The 22,261-nt window shown below is 32.3% G+C and overlaps 5 protein-coding genes across 6 annotated transcripts; 2 read left to right on the forward strand and 3 right to left on the reverse strand.

Moving 5' to 3' along the window:
• Nucleotides 1-608: 608 nt before the first annotated feature.
• Nucleotides 609-4,518, forward strand: Bm7665 (Uncharacterized protein; the record flags this gene model as incomplete). Its single annotated transcript, XM_001899838.2, has 12 exons — nt 609-756; nt 885-1,001; nt 1,344-1,439; nt 1,692-1,807; nt 2,027-2,216; nt 2,480-2,552; nt 2,641-2,719; nt 2,925-3,087; nt 3,423-3,554; nt 3,657-3,726; nt 3,923-4,087; nt 4,281-4,518. The coding sequence occupies 12 exons, from the start codon at nt 609-611 to the stop codon at nt 4,516-4,518; spliced, it is 1,587 nt and encodes a 528-aa protein (XP_001899873.2).
• A 374-nt stretch (nt 4,519-4,892) lies between these two features.
• Bma-rars-2 (Uncharacterized protein) lies at nt 4,893-8,032 on the reverse strand (the record flags this gene model as incomplete). The annotated part of the gene is made up of 8 exons (XM_043078545.1): nt 4,893-5,246; nt 5,555-5,682; nt 5,830-5,939; nt 6,094-6,279; nt 6,434-6,628; nt 7,000-7,220; nt 7,289-7,430; nt 7,866-8,032. The coding sequence occupies 8 exons, from the start codon at nt 8,030-8,032 to the stop codon at nt 4,893-4,895; spliced, it is 1,503 nt and encodes a 500-aa protein (XP_042934479.1).
• A 2,551-nt stretch (nt 8,033-10,583) lies between these two features.
• Nucleotides 10,584-13,760, reverse strand: Bm16938 (Uncharacterized protein; the record flags this gene model as incomplete). The annotated part of the gene is made up of 9 exons (XM_001899842.2): nt 10,584-10,697; nt 10,914-10,991; nt 11,101-11,242; nt 11,643-11,814; nt 11,969-12,079; nt 12,330-12,497; nt 12,694-12,955; nt 13,333-13,387; nt 13,669-13,760. 9 exons carry the CDS (start codon nt 13,758-13,760, stop codon nt 10,584-10,586), a joined length of 1,194 nt encoding a protein of 397 aa, XP_001899877.1.
• Nucleotides 13,761-14,370: 610 nt separating this feature from the next.
• On the forward strand, nt 14,371-19,053 carry Bma-puf-12 (Uncharacterized protein; the record flags this gene model as incomplete). Of its 2 annotated transcripts, XM_001899843.2 has the most annotated exons (14): nt 14,371-14,496; nt 14,591-14,737; nt 14,920-15,162; nt 15,321-15,460; nt 15,574-15,810; nt 16,261-16,435; nt 16,694-16,803; nt 16,926-17,037; nt 17,261-17,332; nt 17,443-17,568; nt 17,739-17,861; nt 18,033-18,195; nt 18,497-18,732; nt 18,901-19,053. In XM_001899843.2, 14 exons carry the CDS (start codon nt 14,371-14,373, stop codon nt 19,051-19,053), a joined length of 2,163 nt encoding a protein of 720 aa, XP_001899878.2. The 2 variants fall into 2 exon arrangements, with proteins under 2 accessions (XP_001899878.2, XP_042934480.1); XM_043078546.1 differs by lacking the exon at nt 14,371-14,496.
• Nucleotides 19,054-19,665: 612 nt separating this feature from the next.
• On the reverse strand, nt 19,666-21,342 carry Bm10395 (Uncharacterized protein; the record flags this gene model as incomplete). The annotated part of the gene is made up of 4 exons (XM_001899844.1): nt 19,666-19,954; nt 20,104-20,318; nt 20,526-20,633; nt 21,184-21,342. The coding sequence occupies 4 exons, from the start codon at nt 21,340-21,342 to the stop codon at nt 19,666-19,668; spliced, it is 771 nt and encodes a 256-aa protein (XP_001899879.1).
• Between the last annotated feature and the right edge of the window lie 919 nt (nt 21,343-22,261).

Here is a 22,261-nt window from a genome sequence, read left to right on the forward strand (position 1 = left end):
CCCAATTGACCGCAACACAGTGTGGTTAAGAAAATTCGTCGAATGTTTAGTGGGCAGCGTGTTTTTTTATTTTTTTACAAAAGGTTAACTGAGTACAAAGAAAGATTAAGAACCTGCGAAAAAAGTACTGAACACCTTTTCCTTGATGATTGAAAGCTATGAGTGAGTAATTGCTGGACAGAGAAGTGTAGATTGCAAGATACAAGGAAAAGAAATGCGTTCAATAAGGCAAATGCAGAGAGTGAGTTGACGAGTCAAAGTGACGAGACACATTTTCTGTCTTTCTCAATGTGGGATTTGCTCGTTTATTCCGGTCGTTTCAGATGAACTTAGACACATAGATAATGTGGATGTTAGATTAACTGTTGTGTGTGCGATCTGTTACGGGCAATCTATATTTCCTAGTTCTTCAGCACTCCCTTCTCGCTTCTCGTCCACTTACCCGCGAGGGGAACTGTAGTCTGTTGAGAGGAAGTGACAGTAGGGTACCACTAGTCAATGTCACTTCAAGTTAGGCAGGTGACAAAAAGCTTTAAAGAAACCACTGTTCTTCAAACCTTTCTTCTTTATATTCGAAGATTCCGACTATTTTTTTTTACAGCTCAGCGATGATACTTACTTTGGCTACTTTGTATATTATGAATTTTTTCTTTGCCACAATTGAATCAAATGTAAGTATTGGGCTGCTAAGGAAGACTGGACGGAAACCGAAACCTAGTGGATATGGCAATCGACCACGTGGAGTTCCATTTGCACGTTGGTATTTATACCTATATTTCCAAAGAAGGGGTAACATTCCGTAGTATATTCAGTGTCTTGAATAACTTAAGAAAAATGAAATTAATAAATTCATATGAATGAATTATCAGGAAGGATTCATTAAGGTGGACCGTTCTATGCAACCGGCGAAACTTTTGCATGTGTAGACAACTCCAGATCAATTCCATTTTCGCAAGTTAATGATGATTATTGCGATTGTCCTGATGGAAGCGATGAACCAGGTATGTACAATGATGCCATTTTTTTCCTGATTTTCTTTAAACCATCAAGCTACTGAGCAATCTATTTAGTAACAATAGCTTAGAAGTGAGATTCAATAGATTGCCCCCAAACATTTGATATTTATAGTACGTTATTATTTTCAAAAAAATGATAATCTTGTACGATAAATCACCAATAAGTTAGCGAAAGCATTTAGTTTTTACTTCTTTCTCGGAAAGATGCAAAGTTCTTGTTATAGTAGTTTAAAGTACGCGATTTCTTTTCTTTTTTTTTTTCTGAATAGCAATAATTATTTTGTCGATGTTTTAAAATCTGAGAAATAATTTCTTATTTGCACTCAGGAACGTCTGCTTGTCCTAATGCCAAGTTCCATTGTCTGAATCGCGGTTTTAAGGCTGAAGATTTACCGTCAAATAGAGTGAATGACCAAATATGTGGTTGGTAAACCTTTAATAAGTTGTTAAAAATTAATCGGATGATGATCCATCATCCCCGCTTTTCATTTTTTGACAGAGACAATTTTCTCTTAAAGCATGATTTAATTTAACTTCAATAATATGTGCTTTAGAGATTTTTCGAGCCTTTGCCGAAATTTTTGAACAATTTAATAACTGCGGTTAGTTTTATACAATATAAAAAAGCTGCTTTGTTTCTGAATTGAATCATTTTTCTTTAGCTACTATGTTTAGATTGTTGTGATGGAAGTGATGAATGGGATAGTGCAGTTGAGTGTCCTGATATCTGTAATGAACTGGGGGCGAAATATCGAGAAGAGATACGCCAAAAAACTGAGTTAGCGAAGCAAGTAATGCAGCAATGATTTTATTAGATGTTACGTTATATCACCTCTTTTTGTTCGCTGAATCTCATAAAAGTTTCTGGTGTTTCATAGATCTTTCATAGGGTGCCAATTTTGCGCCTGTTTGGAAATCATTGATTTACCGTCAAACTTGATTATTCCTTTTGATTCTCGTGCGAACACGACATTGTTCTGATGGTTCGTCTTTTAACGAGAAAATTTCAGGGTTTTGTAAAACGGACGGAATTGGTTGCAGCAGGTCAGCAGTTGAAAAGTGAGAAATTAGAAAAGTTGAAGTCTTTGAAGAAGGAGATGGATGAAATAACAAAGCTGAGAATCGATGCCAGAACAAAAATGGATGAAAAGGCCAGTCTGGCTGCAGAAGCAAAGAAAAGGCATGAAACGACCTGGGAAGGTAATTCACTTTTGATTAAATTAATGTAAAATAATGGCTTGTTCACTGTCTTTTCTGAACATACTAGAAAACGAGAATTTTTTCTTCCGATTCTTATGAACTGTTGTTTATGTTAAATATAAAAGTTACTGTCGTCACTTAATTTCTTGAGAAATGAAGAGTAAATTAGTCAAATCTTCAAGAATGAATAATAGTACTTTTTATATCAATGCTTCCTTTAATTCCTTATGGCAAGAGTTGTTATTATTTAGTTTTCATTGCAGAAGAAAAGCAGAGACTTAAGCGAGATTACGTGTTAATACTGTTTACATCATTCGACTCAAATAAAGATGGAAAGTAAGATCTCCGTAATATGTCGCCTTTTGTTTGATACTAATTCTCTTTGCTAGAAATTTATGGTCAGAGACATTCAATAAGGTTTCAGAGTTACTTTGGATGAACTGAAAATGGCGAAGGAGTTTGATACAAACGGGGATGGAGTTGTTTCTGACAACGAAATCAAGGTTTTATCTTTGACTAATGTTAATTTACTGCAACTTTTCTCTTGTTTTTGGTGAGAAGCATAGGATGACGACTGGTTTTCCTAATTCGTTTTTTTATTACTGAAATTTATAGCAAAATATAAGGGAAAAATGGAGGAAATTTTAGATTCATGAAGCACGAAAGGTTTTTACTATTTTCATTGGGACCTAAGTAAATCGATTTTAGCATGTTTTGCCTGATGGAATGGACGATTGTAATTTTGAAGTTTTTCTTGAAAATGTTTACGACAACATACGCAGTCTTTTCGAAAAAACAAGCGAAATCGAGACAGAAATGGATGAAAATGAACATCAATCCACTTTACCCATAGCAGTGGAATCTAACTCCGGTGTTTGATTAATAAAATTATCAGAAGAATAACTGAAGCATGATTAGTAAATATTATTGAAATAGGTTTAATTTATATACTGAAATGTTGCGGAGAGATATTAAACAAATCGAGTAATATTTGGAAGAAATGTAACTGTATCTTGCTATGTTTTAACAGTAATGCAGAATGAGTTAAATGATTACGTGTTGATTATTGAGTCTGCGTGCCAGCTTATAATTTGTTTAAAAAATGTTGTTGCCTTTCAAAAGTTTATAAGTGTGGCACTGAGATTTGGATCACAATGTTTTAAAATGTCAGAAAACACACAGCGCTGTACTGTTTCATAGCTGCAGAACTACCAGATATTGGTGGAGTCAGTTCATCACTAAATGAAAGTGGAAGTATTGGCGTGGGTTTTCCTCGAATTCCAAATATCGATTTGAAGCAACCGCCATTTGATGAGGAAACGCATGCAATAGTGAAAGGTACTTCGTCATTTTTTATTCAATTATCAGCCGCGAGCTTATATTTAGAGTTTAAATCTGAAAACTTAAATATATTTTTACATCATCGCATTGCTGTTTCAGAGGCAGAGAATACAAGAAAGGAATATGATGATGTTAATAAACGTTACATAGATCTCGAGTTGTTGATGAAGTAATAATTTGCTCCTGTAAAACTCAAATAATGTAATAGATGAAAACGACCGAAAAAAAAAGAGGAGGAATAAGAAAAAAGTAAAAACAAACAAGTAACGAAAAGTTAGGTAAGATGAAAATCTGGTGAACTAGTGGACTTAAGTAGTAGCGGAACATTTTGTCTGAGTAGTAAATTTGGTATGAAATTTTTTCAGAGATTGTGAACAATATGATAGTGATGATTTTGGAACAGATATGGCTTGGGCGTCGTTGAAAGGAAAATGTTTTGAAATGGAAGAAAACGAATATACTTATAAACTATGCTTGTTTGATAAAGCTGTGCAAAAGAGTAAAAATAGCGCTATCGACACTGATTTAGGGTATGTTGAAAATACCGAAGTCATTGGTTAATATTTGATTAGAGTGTTGACTACAATCGACTTCCAGATTTTAACACAATTACCTTAATTTAGACTTTCCGAGCTATTCGAGTGTATATATATCTAAAATACTTCGCATTATGACTTTGAAAATTGTGATTTTTGCAAACTTTTGTTAAACTTCTTATTGCAGCAAATGGAGTGGTTGGATTGGTACTGAACCAAATAAATATACATTACAAAGTTACCAGAAAGGTACACCGTGTTGGAATGGACCAGATCGATCAACAAAAGTAATCACTGAGTGCGGAGAGGAGACAAAGTTAGTGGAAGCATCAGAGCCAAGCAAATGCGAATATATTTTTACTTTGCGTTCCCCTGCTGCATGCCCAGATCCTGCCACTATCGTTGATGAACATGAAGAACTTTAACTGTTTGATATACATTTTGGAAACGTTTTTAAATCCATTACTGTTTTATTAATTAAAATATAGATTTAGAAAATGGAATGCATAAGATAGTAAAGAGGAATGATTTCTATTATTAAAAATGATTTTGAAAATCAAAGCCCCAAATTTCTTTTATAATGTTGTAAGTGTTCACATAGTGCTATGTCCCGAAATGTTATTTGAAAATTTCTCAAGCTGTGAACTCGAACCAATATTAATTGAAGTTTTCATTCATGCTATCCTGTTTGCGCTTAATATGGTATTCTATTAAAACTCTCTCATTTTAAGGATTTATGCCCATGAAATGAGAAGAGACTTCATGATGATAACAGGAGTCTGTATATATATATTTTATATCACATTTTCTTCAGTGGTTCTATTCCTAGCAGACGCATCCCACTGTCTAGAATTTTCCGTGCAGTTGATAATAGCAAAAGTCTTGGTATTGCTATCTCCAGTGGTTCGTTTGATATTCGAAGGATGGAAGAAGCGAAGCCTACAACATTTGCCAGTTGCAATAAATACACGGTTAATCGGCAAGGTTCCATTTCTTGGTAGCTAGCATATAGGATATCAGGAAATGCTTTGAATTGTTTCAAAAGAAGCCAACTCGCTTCATTCGTTTCGAAATTCCCCTCAAATCCCTCCATTAGATTCTGCTTCAAGCCATGATTCCGTTCCTCGATTGACATTAGCCGGCTATGTTTCGTCTGAAATCAACATTTTGCAAATTACAATTGTAAAAGAATAAACCACCAACATTTGGTCTCCAGATTTCAGACAATTTTTTCTTTAAGCCTTTTTAAACATAATGCTTTTAAATACTACTAATTCAAGAGAATCATGAACCTTTTAGACGCAACTAATATCAAAAGAATTTTAATTCTTTTGGTATTAGTGGTGTTTAAAAGAGTGCTTATTGGAAAAGTTTATATCAAAGGATATCCAGTGATACATTGAAAGAAATGAGAGTACGGAGATAAAACTAGTTAAATAAAGATTGTAAAAGGAACTATGCCTGTAGAAGAAGCGCATTATTTTGATTCATTTGAAAAGCCTTATCGAATGAAAACGAGTAATTGGTGGATCGTGCCCTTTTGAGATCATTCACTATCATTGTTCCAAGTGACAGATTCGCTGCGACTTCTTAAAAATACACCTATATCAGATGCTATTTCTCCAAATATCCAATAGTTTCAGTAGACATATTAGTTTATTACATAATAAACATTCAACTGCTGTATAATTATAACATCAAGGATGCTGAAACATCAAGACTAAAGATGAACTTACGAGGAATTTCATTCTGGCTAATTTTCATCGTTCTAGATTTGGTGATAAAGGATTTTGCAAGTTCCAAACCATGTTCTAGTATTTTACTTACCAATTCAACTTCTCCCAGCCTATAAAAATCTATGAAAATGAGAAATCTAAATTTTCTATACAAATTTACAGACTGGACTGATTCATCGAACTATTCTTGAACAATAATGACTTAGAATTAAGAAGGGAAACTTCGTTCATAAAAGTTTTAAATGCCAGTATGAGTGGCAGCACCTGGTAGAAAGACCTTTTACGCGTCCAAATGAGACATGATGTATTTTTTCACCAATATCATTTCGTCCAATGGCATTCAAAAGACACTTCAAATTGGTGAAATGTTGTCGCTGTGCATGATCAACCACATAGAAATACTTATCCGCTGCATACAACTGTTCCCGTAATAAAACCGATGCTAAGTCCCTGAACTTTTGAGATTGGCAATCAAAAATTATGTCAAAATTTGTTTATCCATAGTAAAGTAAACTGCTTGTAAATCTATGCAAAATTGAATGATTACTAATTTCAGTTTATCACTAATGGGAATTTGCATAAAAAGAAAATTAGGAGTGCTTACCTCGACAAATAAAGAGTCGTGTTATTAGATCTTCTGATAACAATAGACCTATTCAGTTCTTTGCATATGACTGTAACAACACCATCACTGCCGTTTTCTGCTTGCCCTTCTCGTAACATACGATTAATTAACTGATGAGCAGAAACGACAAAGTCAGACTCGAAATATTCCACATCCATTGATAAGTTCATACGTCTGAAACTTTTTTATTCGTAATAATATTTGAAATAGAAACTTTCACACTTCATAAGATTCTAAAACAAATACGGGAAATTTGTAAACTATAGTCCAGTTTCGGTGACAAATGTTGAAAATTTAAACTGTTGATGCAGCAATACTCAATTTTGTTACACAATGATTAACGAGCTTAATAAATAAAGAAGGCAGTACAAAGATACTGGAGACGAATGGTGCATAGTCTGAAGATAGAGATTATATTTTCCACCTCACAGAAAATCAGTCAGAAGACAATCAATGAAAAAAGTGAACGGGTAAAGACATTAAACCATGTAACATCTCTGTTAAGAATTTTAGATTCAATCCATATGTAAATAACCTTGCTATACCTATAAAAATGATGCAACTGTTCATGAGATAACTGCCTTGCATTTTGCCAGAACGATAAATGATCATTGGTACCAGCGGTTAACAAAGAATTTTCCATGCTGGCAAGAATATTGTAAGCTTTTTGTAAAAAACTGCTGGAATGTTCAGCTAATTTGTTCGCTTCAACGTAGCATTTAGCCAAAAATGTAAATTTTTGCACAGTGTTCCACGTAGACCATACCTAAAAAGTGCTCTGCTCTATCTGTACAACGAACAAAATAACAAATGGGTAGAGAGAAATAATTATGCCTCTTGGGAGGGTTTCATTACAGGCCAGTGAGCAGCAATCAGTGCAAACTGCAACCCCCAATCACCGATGTAGTTGAGAGATATAACTTTATTGCCAGCAGCTCTATTTATTGTATCGATATAGCGCCCAATAACAGTGGATCTGTAAGTAAAAATAAAAATATTTGGGGAAGTAATACCTAAGGAAAATTTTTCAATATTGCTAATGAAAAGCACACATACAAATCGCAGCCGTTAATAATTAATGAACCGTAATGAAATTAGCAAGTTATAGTTAGTATTTGTTTTTCAACTGATGCCAATTTGCAACTAGGTTTTGCACATTAATCTTTTCTCCATATTAGCTAACCGAGGAAGCAATAAATTCAGCACTGGTAATACTAGCTATAACGTTCATCATATTAACAATCAAAAGTAGTTTTTTTGCCAAATTTTCTACTAGACAACAAAATAGTTACAGAGATCCTTCTTTACTATTACATTATGCATTAATTGCTACAAAATGTTAAGCATCCATATAAAAAATAATGGCAAAACTGTATGCAAAATACTCTTTTAAAAAAATTCCAGAAATAACCTGAAATTGCCAACATGAAATTGTTTGGCAATATTTGGGGAAGAGTAATCAACAACAATAGATTTCCTATTCTTGACCAATTTCTGCAATAACGTTGCAGGCAGATTTTCCTCCCGCCACATCTCATACACAAATCTTTTCATCGATGAGTCAGCTACATGCAGCATTCGGCCTTTAACTGAAACAGATTTTTGAAAATGTGAAGACTTACATCTAAGGCAAAATCCGTAAAGCTGAAAATTAAACGTTGTGATAACTAGGAGAAATCCCAGAACGATCATTCAATATTGTAGGAATTGACAATCCACAACCTTTAACAATCCCATCACACGGTGTTTGAATCTGAAGTCAGATCTTACTTTCCCATAAACTAAAAAATTAGCTTCATTCATTTAAAATGTGTTCAAGATTCGTTCTATGTTAATTAAATTAACCGTAATACATTAATAAAATATAACTGTTCTGCCCGAACTGCATAAATATTTGCATGATTTCTTACAATAAAAAAAATTCCGCTGAGTCACTAATGATTATCTCTTTATGCTGATATATTATTACACTAAATACAATAAATAACACTCACCACTAAATAATATAAACTACCACCCATTCATCAATATTTCGAAAAAAGATTCCTTGTTTATGCTATTTTATTAACATATTCCAGACCGAATAAAAACTTGTGAAAAAATGGCATCAATACACTCACTGTTATTAGCAAATATCAAAAAATTTTTAAAGATTATAATTCCTAAACAAATCTAGTTTTCGCTTAATATTTTAACGATATATTACATTACATCGATCTACATCAATTATGGTGCGCATACTGTTACCATCATTTAATTATGCATTTCATAATATATCCACAGAATTAAAGAATGCAATGATAAAAGAATTACCAACGAATATGAGAAATGCAGTGCAAAAAAAAAGAATTCTGAAATGTTTACAATACATAACACTTGAAAATGTTAAAAAAAATTTAGACAGTGACTCTCTTCAGTGAGTATGTCATTAATGTAACAGTGAATCTTGCGTAAATTTAGAACTCATAAGGCAGTTGCAATTAGTAAACTAAAAGTAGAGTAAACAGTGAATTCTAAAAAAATACTAGATATGCAAAACATGCGACATACATTTCATGAAATGCTTGTCCGCCATCTTGTTTAGCAGTTTCTTATTCCACAGCTATAAGGGACGATTTTGCTGTGCTTTACTGAAGCATATCGAAACGTGTTTCGCATTGAACTCATATTAATATTTGGTGGTAGATTTTTATAGTAATAAAAATAGCAGATTTATTTCTTACAACAATAACTCCACAATCTCTACGTCAGTTTTTTAAAATATTTCATTTGATGATAGGTTGGCAAATTGTTGGGTCAACATATACATATAGCTAAGAGATTTTAGATTAGCCAAATATATCAACTTTCAAAAGGACACTCCTTAACAATTACTCAGGAAGTTTTTTTTTCTTTGGAAATCCGTCGAAAAAATTAAAAAATGATCACAAAACGCGTTTCCCATATTTTTAACGTGACAAAACAACTTAAATTGAAAAACATAAACAACTGAAAGTCAAAATGTGAAAATCACAACTCACAAAACTCTTTTAAACCTCTCCTGGCAGGACACAAAATCACTACTCCCATTTAAAAAGGTAAATTAAGCAAATTCGTCATTTCTTGTTAACAACAGCAAAGAAGTGTTAAAGAAAAGTATAGACGTCACGAGAAAATACAAAAAAAAATTATTGTCACCAAATACAGAGCTTTGTAGCACCAATATTTCATTTATTACATGGATTTTCAACCATCAAAGATGGCTCCTCTATTCAGCAGTGGTTTAACAAACTGAAGTGCTACTAATAAGAAATAATCTGTCAGATCAAGTTGTTATGTAGATATGCCAAAATTCTAAACCAAACTAAACAATGATTCACAGTAATATAGAAGGAAGTAGTGATAGAGCACCATACTAATACCGGAATCAAACACCATGTCTGAAAGCTTTTCTTCGGATATAATAAATACATCAGCACTCTTGAAATGTAACAACATAAATTGAAGTGCACAATTTTACGAAATAATTGATGATATTAACTTTATGACAACTGACGAGTGAAGAAAGAAATGAAGTGTATAATATTTTGCCATAACTAAGAAGTTATAAATGTTGCTGGTTGAACTGCAACTGCTCCTACAGTATAATCGCTCTATTGCAAAATTCATCTAGAGAAGACTCGATTTTCAAACACAAGTAATGGATAAAGGTTTTTGATTGCGTAAATAAAATGTAAATAAATTAAAAGTGAATTTTAACTTCCGATAAATTAGAATATTCCCGAACTAATGACTGGATAACAAAATAGGGCAAAAAATGAATGCCACTGGCGAGCAATAAATAACAGACATTGTTACAGTCATCTGTAATAGTAAATTGTATGAGAATAACAGAAGTGATACAATGAATGCAAAAGGAAAATTTAGTGCAAAGAAATAATATAATTTTTTAAAAAACATAATATAATGTCTTCTACAAAGCAGCTGAAAAAAATTAATGCGTTATACGAACAGAAAGAAAATATAAAAATTATAAAAACTAAGAAAAGAACGTAACCAGAGTCTTTTTTTTTCATTTGAAGAAGTCTTCAAATTTACAATACTTTTGAACATCCGATAAATTATTCTAAAAGATAATAAAAGCAACACTTTATTGTTCATTACTATCTTCAACTAGCACATTGCAATCAGTAGTAACCAATTCGACTCCCCAAAATGATATACAGCAACCAGCCAACTGATTATTTCTAACAAGAGGCAATACCTTAAAAAATGTCCAGAATTAAAGAACATAATTCAGCACTTCCTCTTAAATCGAGAATTTATGAAGGAATCAGTAGAGTGTGGACAAAAAAGTTAAATAAAAGAGTTATGAAGATAAAAATTCGATAGGTTAAATATAACTTCGAAAAACAAATCTAAATGAACACATTTTTTACTTTTTTAAAATTAAATTTTTTAAACTAATAACAAAGCTTACTTTCTGACGTAAATAAGGTCCAAAAAAGATATCATTATAAACAAACATTCCAAAAATTAGCAGTGTAAACCCAAGTAGCTGCAAAAATAAGATAAATAGAGATAACATATTAATACTTTTAATGAAACTTTTTAATAATATATTAAAAAAAAAAAAAAAAAAAAACATTATGGCATAATTTATATACTTGCATGGGGATGAAATGCTCGCCAAAAAGTGGAATTGAAACCAGCCAAACTAAAAGAATTCGAACGCTGTCAAGTACCATCCTTGTAGTCGCTGACAGTTGTTTGGTGACAGAAATACCAGCAAAATTGAAAAATGCAGTGCTAAAATAAACTGTCAACAAGTAAAGCAGATATAAGTAAAAACACTTAAAAAACAAACAACTGTATTAAAGGACAAAGGCTAGAAAGGTGTGAGCAAAAATAAAAATTTAATCAATCAATTTACCCACAAATCTAAAAACGGATGGTTTTTCTATAATGATCATTGGTTTCCATTTTAATTTCAATGAAAAATATTCGGTAGTGATATCGAAAACTTTGGTGAAAACTTTGGTGACATGGTGTGGTAATGAAGAAGAGTGGTAAGAGATTAATTAAAATAATAGAAGTATCCTATTTATGTGTACTTTTGAAAAGAAAAAAACACTTTCAGCAATCGAATCCAATAATTCCTTGGTCAAATCATCTTCAGAAACCAAATAGAATAATTACTATAACCAACCTAATTACAGTAAGCAGCAGTGCATATCCAATCAATGGATTACTTTTTACTTCTCTAAATGTATCGAATACATCCTCTAGTCGATGATATGGATTTGTTGAAAAAATGGACGGCACTTTTATGTAATACATTGGAAACAATAAAAATGTCAGAATTGTTAGGCCGAAGAAACCTATAACAATCAATTTAGCAAGTCGTTAGGCAACAAAAAGAACTATGTATTTGATTAGTTATACATAGTAATTCCAGATCCAATTAACAAATCCGAAAATTGAAAATACATAACGTTAAAATTTCATACAAAGATCAGAATCCAAATGACAAACCTTCTAAACCAACAACAAGTAAAGGTGGCGCATTGGATTCAGTGATGATTTTTTGTTCAACAACCATCTGAATTGACACTATAATTTGAGCAATAATGATCAGCAAATCGCCTAAAAAAATGTGTAGTCAAAAAGATTGTAAGAAAAGCAATACGTCAATCTTTTTTAAGCAGAGATTTTAAACAGGATGATATCTGGATTTAAAACAGATTTCATTCGACTCAAGTCTCTTCCTTTTTTGATGACGTGATTTACGAATTTACGATTATAATATAAAGGAATTTAGTAATTCCATTTGTATAGAAATTTAGTCACTTATCCGTTTATCCGCCAATCTTTTTTCCCAGTATAATGAACAAACCTGTAATAATTCCATTGATATCACGTTTAGAGTTTTCATCAAAAATATCGCTCATTCCGACAATAACAAGACCAACAGTAATAAGGCCCATACCTAACCAACGAAAAGCTTGTAGATATGATTTTAAAAAAGCAACCGAAAAAAGACCAGTGAATATTATCACAGCGCCTGAAATAAAAAAGATTTAATTTAAATAAATATGATGTAATTTGGTTAAAGTAACAAAAGCAAGGAATAATAAACCGTCAAAAAGAGGAATCTTCCGGATCAAAATAAATAATAAATTATAAAAGGTAAGCATATTTAAAAAAAAAAAAAAAACACTAAGAGAGGGAGAGAAACAAGGTAATACTGAGGAACTAACCTCTTAACATCTGGAATGATGAAACCTGCGTAAGATTTAAGCTAATATACATTATCGAGGTTGCAAGAACATCACAAAATGCTGGTACAGCGAATACATAAGGATTAAGTTTCAAAGGATTTTTTTCTGAAATATATCTGGGTATACCGCTTTCACTGCCTTCATCACTATATGATGATGTTTGATCGCGATGATTTTGAATGTAGCGTGCAATGATATAAACAAACAAGCATGACAGTTCACCGATAAACATGCAGATTGCCTGAAGACAAATATTTATTAAACTTCAAATGCATTTTAAGAAAATATTTTTAGCGCTAGTTATTTCAGCAATGACGATTTTAACGAAGAACAAAGTACATCATAGGGGCCTATTTAAAATTTCACAAGATCAAAGAAATTTAAAAAAATGACTTCTAAAAGATATGGCACATATACAATGCATGGTATAACATACTTTAATTCTAAAAAATTCCATCAAATCCTTTCAAAAATAATAATAATGAAAAATTCTTATACCTAATTGATGGAAGCAAATTTGTTTACTTAATTCGGTTTCCTATTAGCAAAGCTGGAAAAGTCATTCACCAATAACCAAGTTTATAACACAGTTCTAAACTTTAAAATTTAGGAATGTACCTGAACAAATGGATGGTTGAAATGTCTGTTATCCGCCTTCATGCTATCAGCCCATCTGCAAAAGGAAATTGACCTATTTACCATCATCATACTTTGAGCGATCTAACCAATTAATTTAGTTAACATTTATCCACAAAATTATGCAAAAAGGAGAAAGGAATGAAAATTTTTCAAAAAAAGAATGTACACTACAGGATGTCAAAATATGAAAAGATATATAACAGCTCAATTATTTGATTATATGATAGATGGGATAAAACCTCAGTAAAATTTCGAAAAGCAATAAGGCTTTTTGAAATTAAATTCTATACTTATAAAATCTGTAACGATACTTACTTTGCTGCAATAGTATTAGCTGATCCCGTAATTACCATTGTCAGGCCAAGCAACAGCAGTTTTAATGCCTGACTCCTATCAGTATCCACCATACTGAAATCAGGAAACACATTATATAGGATTTAAAAGAAATTCAGGGAAGTACACATAGAGTTCGACCATGCATAATTATGAAAGGTGAAAAACAATCTCATTTCCTAGTCATTACTTTTTTTTTACTTTTCGCATAAAACGTTACCAAAAAATTATGACTTAAAAAATAAAAATGAACTGTCAGGTATTTCTAAAATTATCTGAGAAATCTAACAGCTTGAGATTCAATAAAATCGTTTTCAATTTTAATTCAATTGAACTCGAGATAAACCAAACTAAGTTCTTGAGGATCAAATAAAATTAAAGTAAAACTGAATATTTTAAAGACATGTTTTAAAATTATAACTTTTAAATCTTAAAACTGCATGAAATCTATTTCGTACCACCGATAAACATCATAGTCCCCATTTTCACTGTTTGCGAGACCCATTACATAGGTGGGACAAGTATTTTCATTATTAACTAAGTTTAGTGATGCAATGTGATTTGGTTGGGAGTAAAACCGTGTCGAGCCAAAAGTATCTGTGGGTGTGGGTGCGTTGGTGGGATTAGTGTAAGTCAAGCCGAGAGGTGCGGTTGTAGTTGTTGGCTTTACAGGGCTGCGGGTAAATGAAGATGAAGAGGGAGAGAGGGAAGGTAAGTGCTTTGGGCAAGGGGAATAGGTGCAAGAAGGAATCGATATTTAATGGTACCAGGCATACTGCAGGGAAGTCTTGGATCAAGACTAATGGACAGGTAGCTCTTCAATTTATTTCTTTCTCTCTTGCTCTGCTTCATATGTTAAGCAGTAAACGACCATATAAAATTCTCATACTTTAGCATATTGCAGATGGAAAGTAAACAGCAAGAAAAAGAGTTTATTGATAAAAAAACTGGGAAGGATAGTGCGAATCCGCCAGAAGCAAAAAAGAAACGAGTATCTTTTGCTGACGATTTGGAAAAGATGAAAGTATTTGATAGAAGGATGAAGCTAGCAGTGAGTGGAATTACTTGAAATTTAAATCCTGTTGTATAACAACTGCAGCTATCTTGTATGCTGTTTTATATGAATTGTCTCCGTAGTGATCAGTAAAGAGTCCTAAAAAGTTTTATTCGGATAGCGAAGCATCAAAAAAGTCTTCATGATTCAGGTAGATTAGTGAGATTTGCACATTTCAGGTCACACCATCAACAGCCAGTCCTGGTAGAAGCATCATTATGAAAAAGGAAGGTGGAATGAGGGAGATTTGCAATGAAGTCATAAAAAAAAGTGAATTCATGCAGGAGACTTCCATGAATTCAGTAAGGAAACTTGCTGTACCAAATTCGGAAGAGGAGGAGACAAAGAAATCGAGAAAAAGACAATTGCAGAAAATTAGTTGTGGAAAAATTCGGCCAACCAATGAAAGGAGAAAGTTGCAGGTTCGTGAATATCTACTTAAATACTGCGCAGGAAAACCTTTTCTTTACTTTTCTTGAGCAGATTTGAGCTTTTCTCCTCTTTCACAAAGCGTTATATTTCTTTTACTGTAATGGTTATTTAAATAGAAAGTACTTGGAATTATACCTGCTGTATTTAGGTGACACGGAAAATAAAACAAAAATTGTTGAATATGCCAAAGAAAGAGCGCAAAGTGTATATTCGGGAGTTACGACGGAAGCACAAACCACATTTCGACCTTGTACTTCAGTGCAAACATTTGTGGGAGAAATTGCGCTGGTAGTCTTCTTTCCTGATTTATTGTCTTTTGGTACTATTTCTTTCAATGAATCAGTTGGTTTTAGTTTATTTTGAATTTGTGTTTATTTGATTTATCAAAAATGCTACTATAGTGGAAAAACGAGTGAGACTGAACGAAAGAAGTTGGTCATCGATATTTATGGAATAGTGAAGGGAAAGGTGAAAGAATTAATATTCGCGCACGATGCATGCCGAATTGTAGAGTGCATGGTAAAAAATGGAGGGAGCGATGTACGGAATGCTCTTTTTGAAGAACTTGTATCAGAGATTATCAGCATGACTAAGTCAAAATATGCTCGTTTTTTCATCATTAAAATGCTCAAACATGGGTATGTTTTCAGTAAATTCCCACTTCTGCCAAATTTATCATGTTAACAATGAGAATGGAAGAGCTAGTTACTTAAATTAATCGCTTATAAGCTCTGTTCATTTCAGGCGGAAACTTAAATCTTATGCTTTTGCAAATGTTCGAAATTTTATATATTCCAGGAATTGTAATTTTAGTTAACTAAAACTTTTTTCCATTCAACTTGCTTAAACCTTAATTCAAATAGTTTCACAGTAACTTCGAGTAGCTCGAAGTGATTAATGAATCGGTAACTCCTGAACAGTTTTTGAAAGCGTGACCTTCCGTTCTTCTGGTTCTTTTACTTATGTATCATTGACGGAAATCAGGAAATCCAGCATATTATTTCTCTTGCAATATTTCAGTGTATTACAACAGTGAAAACGAACTTATAAAATTAATTCGTGTTCAGTATTCAAATGCTTTGATTTAGATCTGTGGTACAACGTCAAATAATATTCGATGCTTTCCGGGGTCACTGCGTGTCGTTATTACGCATGTCATCATCAGCACAAGTTTTGGAGTCAGCCTACAATGATTATGCAAATGCACAACAACGATATAGCATTATTATTGAGTTTTATGGAGTGGATTTCTCTTATTTCAAAGTCAGTGGTTCTATTTGCGATTTTTCTCGTTTTTTTAGGATAAACTATTCAAATAAAATCATTTTCTAGCGGAATTTGGTTTAATCTTTAAATTAAGCTATTCTTGAATGCGGAATTTTATTGCAGAATATAAATAATAAAAAGTTGTAGCAAGTTTTTGCTATAATTTTTCTCTGTAGTTTAATTTAAAATTTGAAATCCGAAAGCACGAAAATGTCTGCAGCAGGGTTTTGACAATGAGAATTTCCAGTATTTTAGGCTGCTGATAACAGAGTACGCACTTTGAAAGAAATAATAATGGATTTTCCGAGCAGGAAATCATCGGTTGTGAAATATCTGGAAAACATCCTTATTGATATTGTGGACAAGTAAATTCTAAACAAAGACATTAAATTAACTTCAGTTGAATTTTGTTATTCTTTCTGATCACATGTTTTTGCTGAGAAGTGCGGAAATTTACTGCTTACAAATCATATTTGCTTATTTTTAGGCCTCAAATAAAGTTAAGTTTGACGCATCGTTTGTTGAGTGATTTTTTCGAATTTGCTGGCAACAAGCAGTTGGAAGAAATGATTGATTCACTAAAACTATACATACCACAGGTTACGCCGTCATTTCAACTTATAATAAATATTAATCTTATAAATTTTAGGTTTTGTAAATGTTTCATTTCTTATAGCTTGAGATCGAAGTAGGATAAAAGTACGCGAGTGATAAAGGGAGAAAAAGGACGACGAAAAAGATATTTCGTGAATATTCGAGACGTTTTAATTAGAAGCTGTGAAGATTAGGTATAGATTTTTAAAAGAATTTTCCATTTTTTAGATTGTCCATACAAATGATGGCGTCCGCATTGCAATGAAATGTTTATGGAATAGCTCAGCGAGAACGCGGAAGGTTACTTATTTTTTTTTAATATGAAGTTGGAATATTGAATATAATATATTAAAGAGACGATTTTTTGCTTCCAATTTATTTCTGGTGAAGGAATCAAGCGCTTGTTACAGGTAATGCTGAAAAATTTCAAAGGACTTGTAATGAAAACTTGCTTGGAGGAATTTGCACATCGCTTCCTAATTGCTGTTTTCGATACTGTGGATGATACAGTCTTAATTGATAGATACCTTTTAAAGGTTAACTTCTTTCTTTAAGGTTTTTGTGATTTATTGTCGAAAATTTGATGCACTAGGAGAAAAAATTATTTAATCTCAGTAATTGTTTTATCATAGGAAAAAGGACAAAAATAATTAGTTTATTTGTGTTATAATCAGTTTAAAAATGGTTATATGAATAAGCTTTCTAGGAACTGTTGGATAATATTGACGAAATTATTAAAAGTAATTATGGTGTAAAAATTATGCATCATTTAATTCATCCAAGAGATCCTCGCTTTTGTTCAGCATCACAGATTGCAGTTTACAAGGCGGTTAGTTTATAATAATTGATCCTAACATTCCGAACTTGCTTCAAGGACTTAAAAGCATAATAGAGTGTAGAGGATTTATAATTAAATTTAACCTTTTTCATAATTTTGCACTTATTTTACTTTGTGAAACATCTAATTTTAATTACAATTCTTTTAATTTAAATATTTCAGGGGGACGAAAATCCTTACAGCAAAAAGGATTCTAAGCTGCGTTACGCAGAGTTATTTTCATATATTCAGAAGCCATTTTGCAGTTATTTCGCTACAAACATGGATGTCTTGCTTTTCGAGAGTCACGCGTCGTTACTTATCTTGGACCTGCTTGAGGCTCCAAGTACGTTTGCAGTAATTCATCTAATCTCAGCTAAATTTCGAAATCGCAAGGTTTTGTAATAGATAACCAACTCAAGTTGTTAATTATTTCTATCATAATTAACAGTGATATTTGTGTTGTTATGATCATATTATATCTCTATTTTATTTGTAACAACAAGGGAAGAAGAGCGAACCCCGTTCCATGTGTTTTATTGCAAATGCATTAATAGTTTTAATCATTTGAATAAAAATTTTTTCTAGGGTAAAAAAGTTTTTAGATTCCAGATATGTTTTCTTACTCCAGAAGTTCAATCTTTTAGCTGATTTGGATGTTTTCGATCGGAAAGTAAGTTTGGAAGATCGTGCAGCCTGCTATGATGCAATTGCTTTAATATGCAGTCGGGAATTCATACCTTGTGATAGAGAACAACTTCATCCGGTTGAACATCCCCAGGCACATTTTGTAATTTCTAAATTGCTGAAAAGTGATTCTAAATTTGACATCAGGCTCGGTGACTTTATTGTGGAACGCTGCAGAGATCAATTATCATCTTGGGTAATTTTTATTCGTTTCAAATTCCTTCAGCTATTTTTGAAATTATGAGTTAATCAGTGTCTCATATTTATGTAAATTTTAGGTTAAACTACATCTATAAACAAGAGTTGTAGGGAGGACTTGTTACCTGGTATTTGTCTTCATTATTCATGAAAGTATTAATTTCAGCTCGCATGTAATAAAGGATGTTTCATCCTTTTGCATATTCTCGAAAATGCATCTCAACAGACTCAAAAATTGTTAAGAAGTGCGTTGTCTTTGGCAGTAGTAGGAAAATATCACACAAAAGGAGCTACTGCATTAAAGCAGAAATTGAAATAATATTATGTTTGTGATTTTTTTTTTGTAGTTCAAATTTTTATATTTGTATTTTTTCTCGTAATTTTTTTACTAATGTTCAAATAAATTGTCACTTCGTTTTTCTGTTAGTTAAAGGAAAAGAGATGGATGAGTTCAGAGAGAATGAGTTCAAAGAGATGGATGATTTAGGGTGTAATCCACTACTATCGTTCGCTGTAGTATCTGAAAAGTTGTACTTCTTATCAGTCTACTCAAACATGTTTAGTAGCGAATGAAAAGGTAATGAGTTGAAAAAATTCGAAATGTATTTTTTATCAGTTCTGGTTTTACATCGGACAGTAAGCATAATAAAGCTAAATATTGTACCAAATATAATCAGGGTTAGCTGAATTGACTGTAAAGATCAATTTGCACACTGAAATTTTCTCCGTCTATGAAATTCTTCTACAGCACACTACTTAACGAGGTGCATTTTCAGCAACAATTTGTGGTTAATTTTCAATAAGTTAAGATTTTGCAGTTTGGGTAGGTATAAGGTGCAATTTCCTAGAAAGATTAGTGGACTTTTTGATATGGTAATATAGATCAAAATAAAAACAATAAACATAAATTCTACACAGTATACAAACAATATTACTGCTTCTTTGGAAGCACACTTTGAGGATTAATTACATAGAGGAAGTCGTCAAATACATTGAACTGCAAAGGCTTAAGCTCAATTTCTTCATCGTGAACTTTGTTACTCCGGAATGGATCCTGTACTGTCGTCTCAATTGCATTTTCTGACGCCGATTTTATTTGGGACACGGTTTTTGATTCCCAGTATAATTTTGTTTCTGTCTTTGAATACTGTGATTTCGAAACCGGCTCCAATTGGCTCCTTCTTCTCTTCTCTTCCAGATGCGTGGTTTCTAATTTGATTCTAGAATCAGCCACTTGTTTCACCAGATGAAAGGTTCATCTTGTGATACATTCCAGAATTTTAGGATATTGGCTTATCATTGCAATACCATGAAAGACAGTTTTTTTTTTTTTTTTTTTTTTTTTTTTTTTTGGGGAACTTATCAATACCTAGAAAAAGAAGCATTATCCAAGTAATCATCTGTTTGTCCTGAAGAAAGCTGTGGTGAAGACAAAGAAGATCGGGATAGTCGATCCAGGCATTTTTCTAAATCTATTCGTACAGGATCATGGATAAAGTGACATTGGTCGCCGTAAGGACAATAACCAAATGTAGTGTATTTAATACAGAAAGCAGTACGATAACGAGGATTGCTGAAAATTTTCTGAAAAACAAAACGTACAGATATTCAAAGCAAAAATATTCAAAGTGAATTGAAACTTGAAAGAATGTCAAATCTTTAAGGGATTTCAGTATTTTTTGAAGATTGCTACTGTTGAAACCAAAAGTCAAAAATTTATTTATTGGAATAAAATGAACGATAAAATTAGTTTCTGAGAATATTTTCGAATCTGATGCACTGGCTGCTAACCACTTCTGTCTTTGGCATAGGCCGCAACTCCTCTGGACCATGTGCGAATTTGCAACGTTTCCCATAATTGCAACGACCAGTATCTTTCCAGGCTTGACATGGTACCGTCTGAAACTTGCACTATTATCAATATGCAAAATGTCAATGTTAAGAGACATTTTGACGTCAGTCTACAAAGCACAGCCAATATTAATTTATATTATGCTGCATGTCAGTAATGATTTGGTTGTAAGAAGGCTAAAAAAGAAATTAGCAATAACTGTTTCATACAATTGTCATGTGAAGCATATTTTCTCCTGATTATCCATTTTCTGTTCATCCGTTGACAAAAAACAAAACACTTCACAATTTGTTTTTCCTTTTAATGTAATTAATTGTACACTATATAAAAAGTGATTAATTTTATACTTCTACTGCTTTGTATCGTCTGCCACATAAATTTTTGATATAATTGGGGATTTATATTATGCTGCACGTCAGTAATGATTTGGTTCTTTTAATTCCAAACTAAATCGATCTTTTAATTCCAAACGGTTTTGTTCGCATATTTTGACTGAATATTAGATTTACATATTTGAAATATATATATTAAAAAATATAATATATATATATTAAAAAAAATGATAAAAACGGGAATTGTTTAATTAAAAGTGCTGACCTTATGCGTCTCAGCTTTCCGTTTTTGTTTTCGTTCAGCTAATAGCACTTGTGATTGATGAATAAACTGGAACCATTGCCAAATATACAGATCACTTTTTTTAAAACCTGAATCGAAAGGCTTCTCTCTTAACAGATCTTGTCCTATCACTGCATTCATAATTTGTTGCTTGAAGCTAGCTTTAAGTAATCTGAACTATTTCATCTATTTAGCTAACATATAATCAAGTATGTAAGGGAAATTTATACTTATAAACCTGAACGACCCTAAAATGGTTTTTGAAATTGATAAGTAATATCTATTGGAATGAATTTTAAAGTTAAACAGAACTAACCCTTCGCTTTCAATGACTGCAGTTCTCACTTTGTTTGCTGTCAATGTAAGTTGTGGTAATTCCAAACTCTTCAGATGGGCATTGTTCTACAGAGCGCTTCACAACTGACTCCTTTTACCGCCATATTGAGATTTTTCTCTGCAGTAAGCTTTCAACTTCTCTTTTTTAGGTTGAATTGAGGAATTACGATGAAATGACCAGTGGGACTTTATGAACTCTTTAATTGGTTTTTGTTAAGATTACTTGAACTGATAAACATAGCATAATTTGGATATTAAATAAATCCTTGAGTATTAAATGCAAAATTACCTAGTGCTAATATGTATGAAAAATTCAAAATCCAACAACTGAAATGTAATAAAGTTTTTAATAATCGAACATGCAAATGGTTATCCAAAGAACTGAAATTCAAGGATAAGGCAAAGATTCACTTATACGTCGCAAATGCAGAAAATTTTTTCTTACCTTATTGGACTCATGGCCTACATAATTTCTTCCTTTTTCTAGACATAAAGTCCTATTTTATTTTTTGAACTATACCACTATATCAGCAAATAAAATCAGCTGACTGGTCTTGATAATCATATCTTGATCTTCTTTTAAGTCTTATAATAATTGATGAATAACTGATGTAATACCACTTCATCTCATCACATTCCAAAAAAACTTCAATTGACAACAAGAACTGGTTTGAAATTTAGAATAATCCTTCTATTTTCCTACTTGGCTCGTTATTTAATAATT

Source organism: Brugia malayi, assembly GCF_000002995.4.
Source record: "Brugia malayi strain FR3 genome assembly, contig: Bm_v4_Chr2_contig_001, whole genome shotgun sequence".
Taxonomy (NCBI): domain Eukaryota; kingdom Metazoa; phylum Nematoda; class Chromadorea; order Rhabditida; family Onchocercidae; genus Brugia; species Brugia malayi.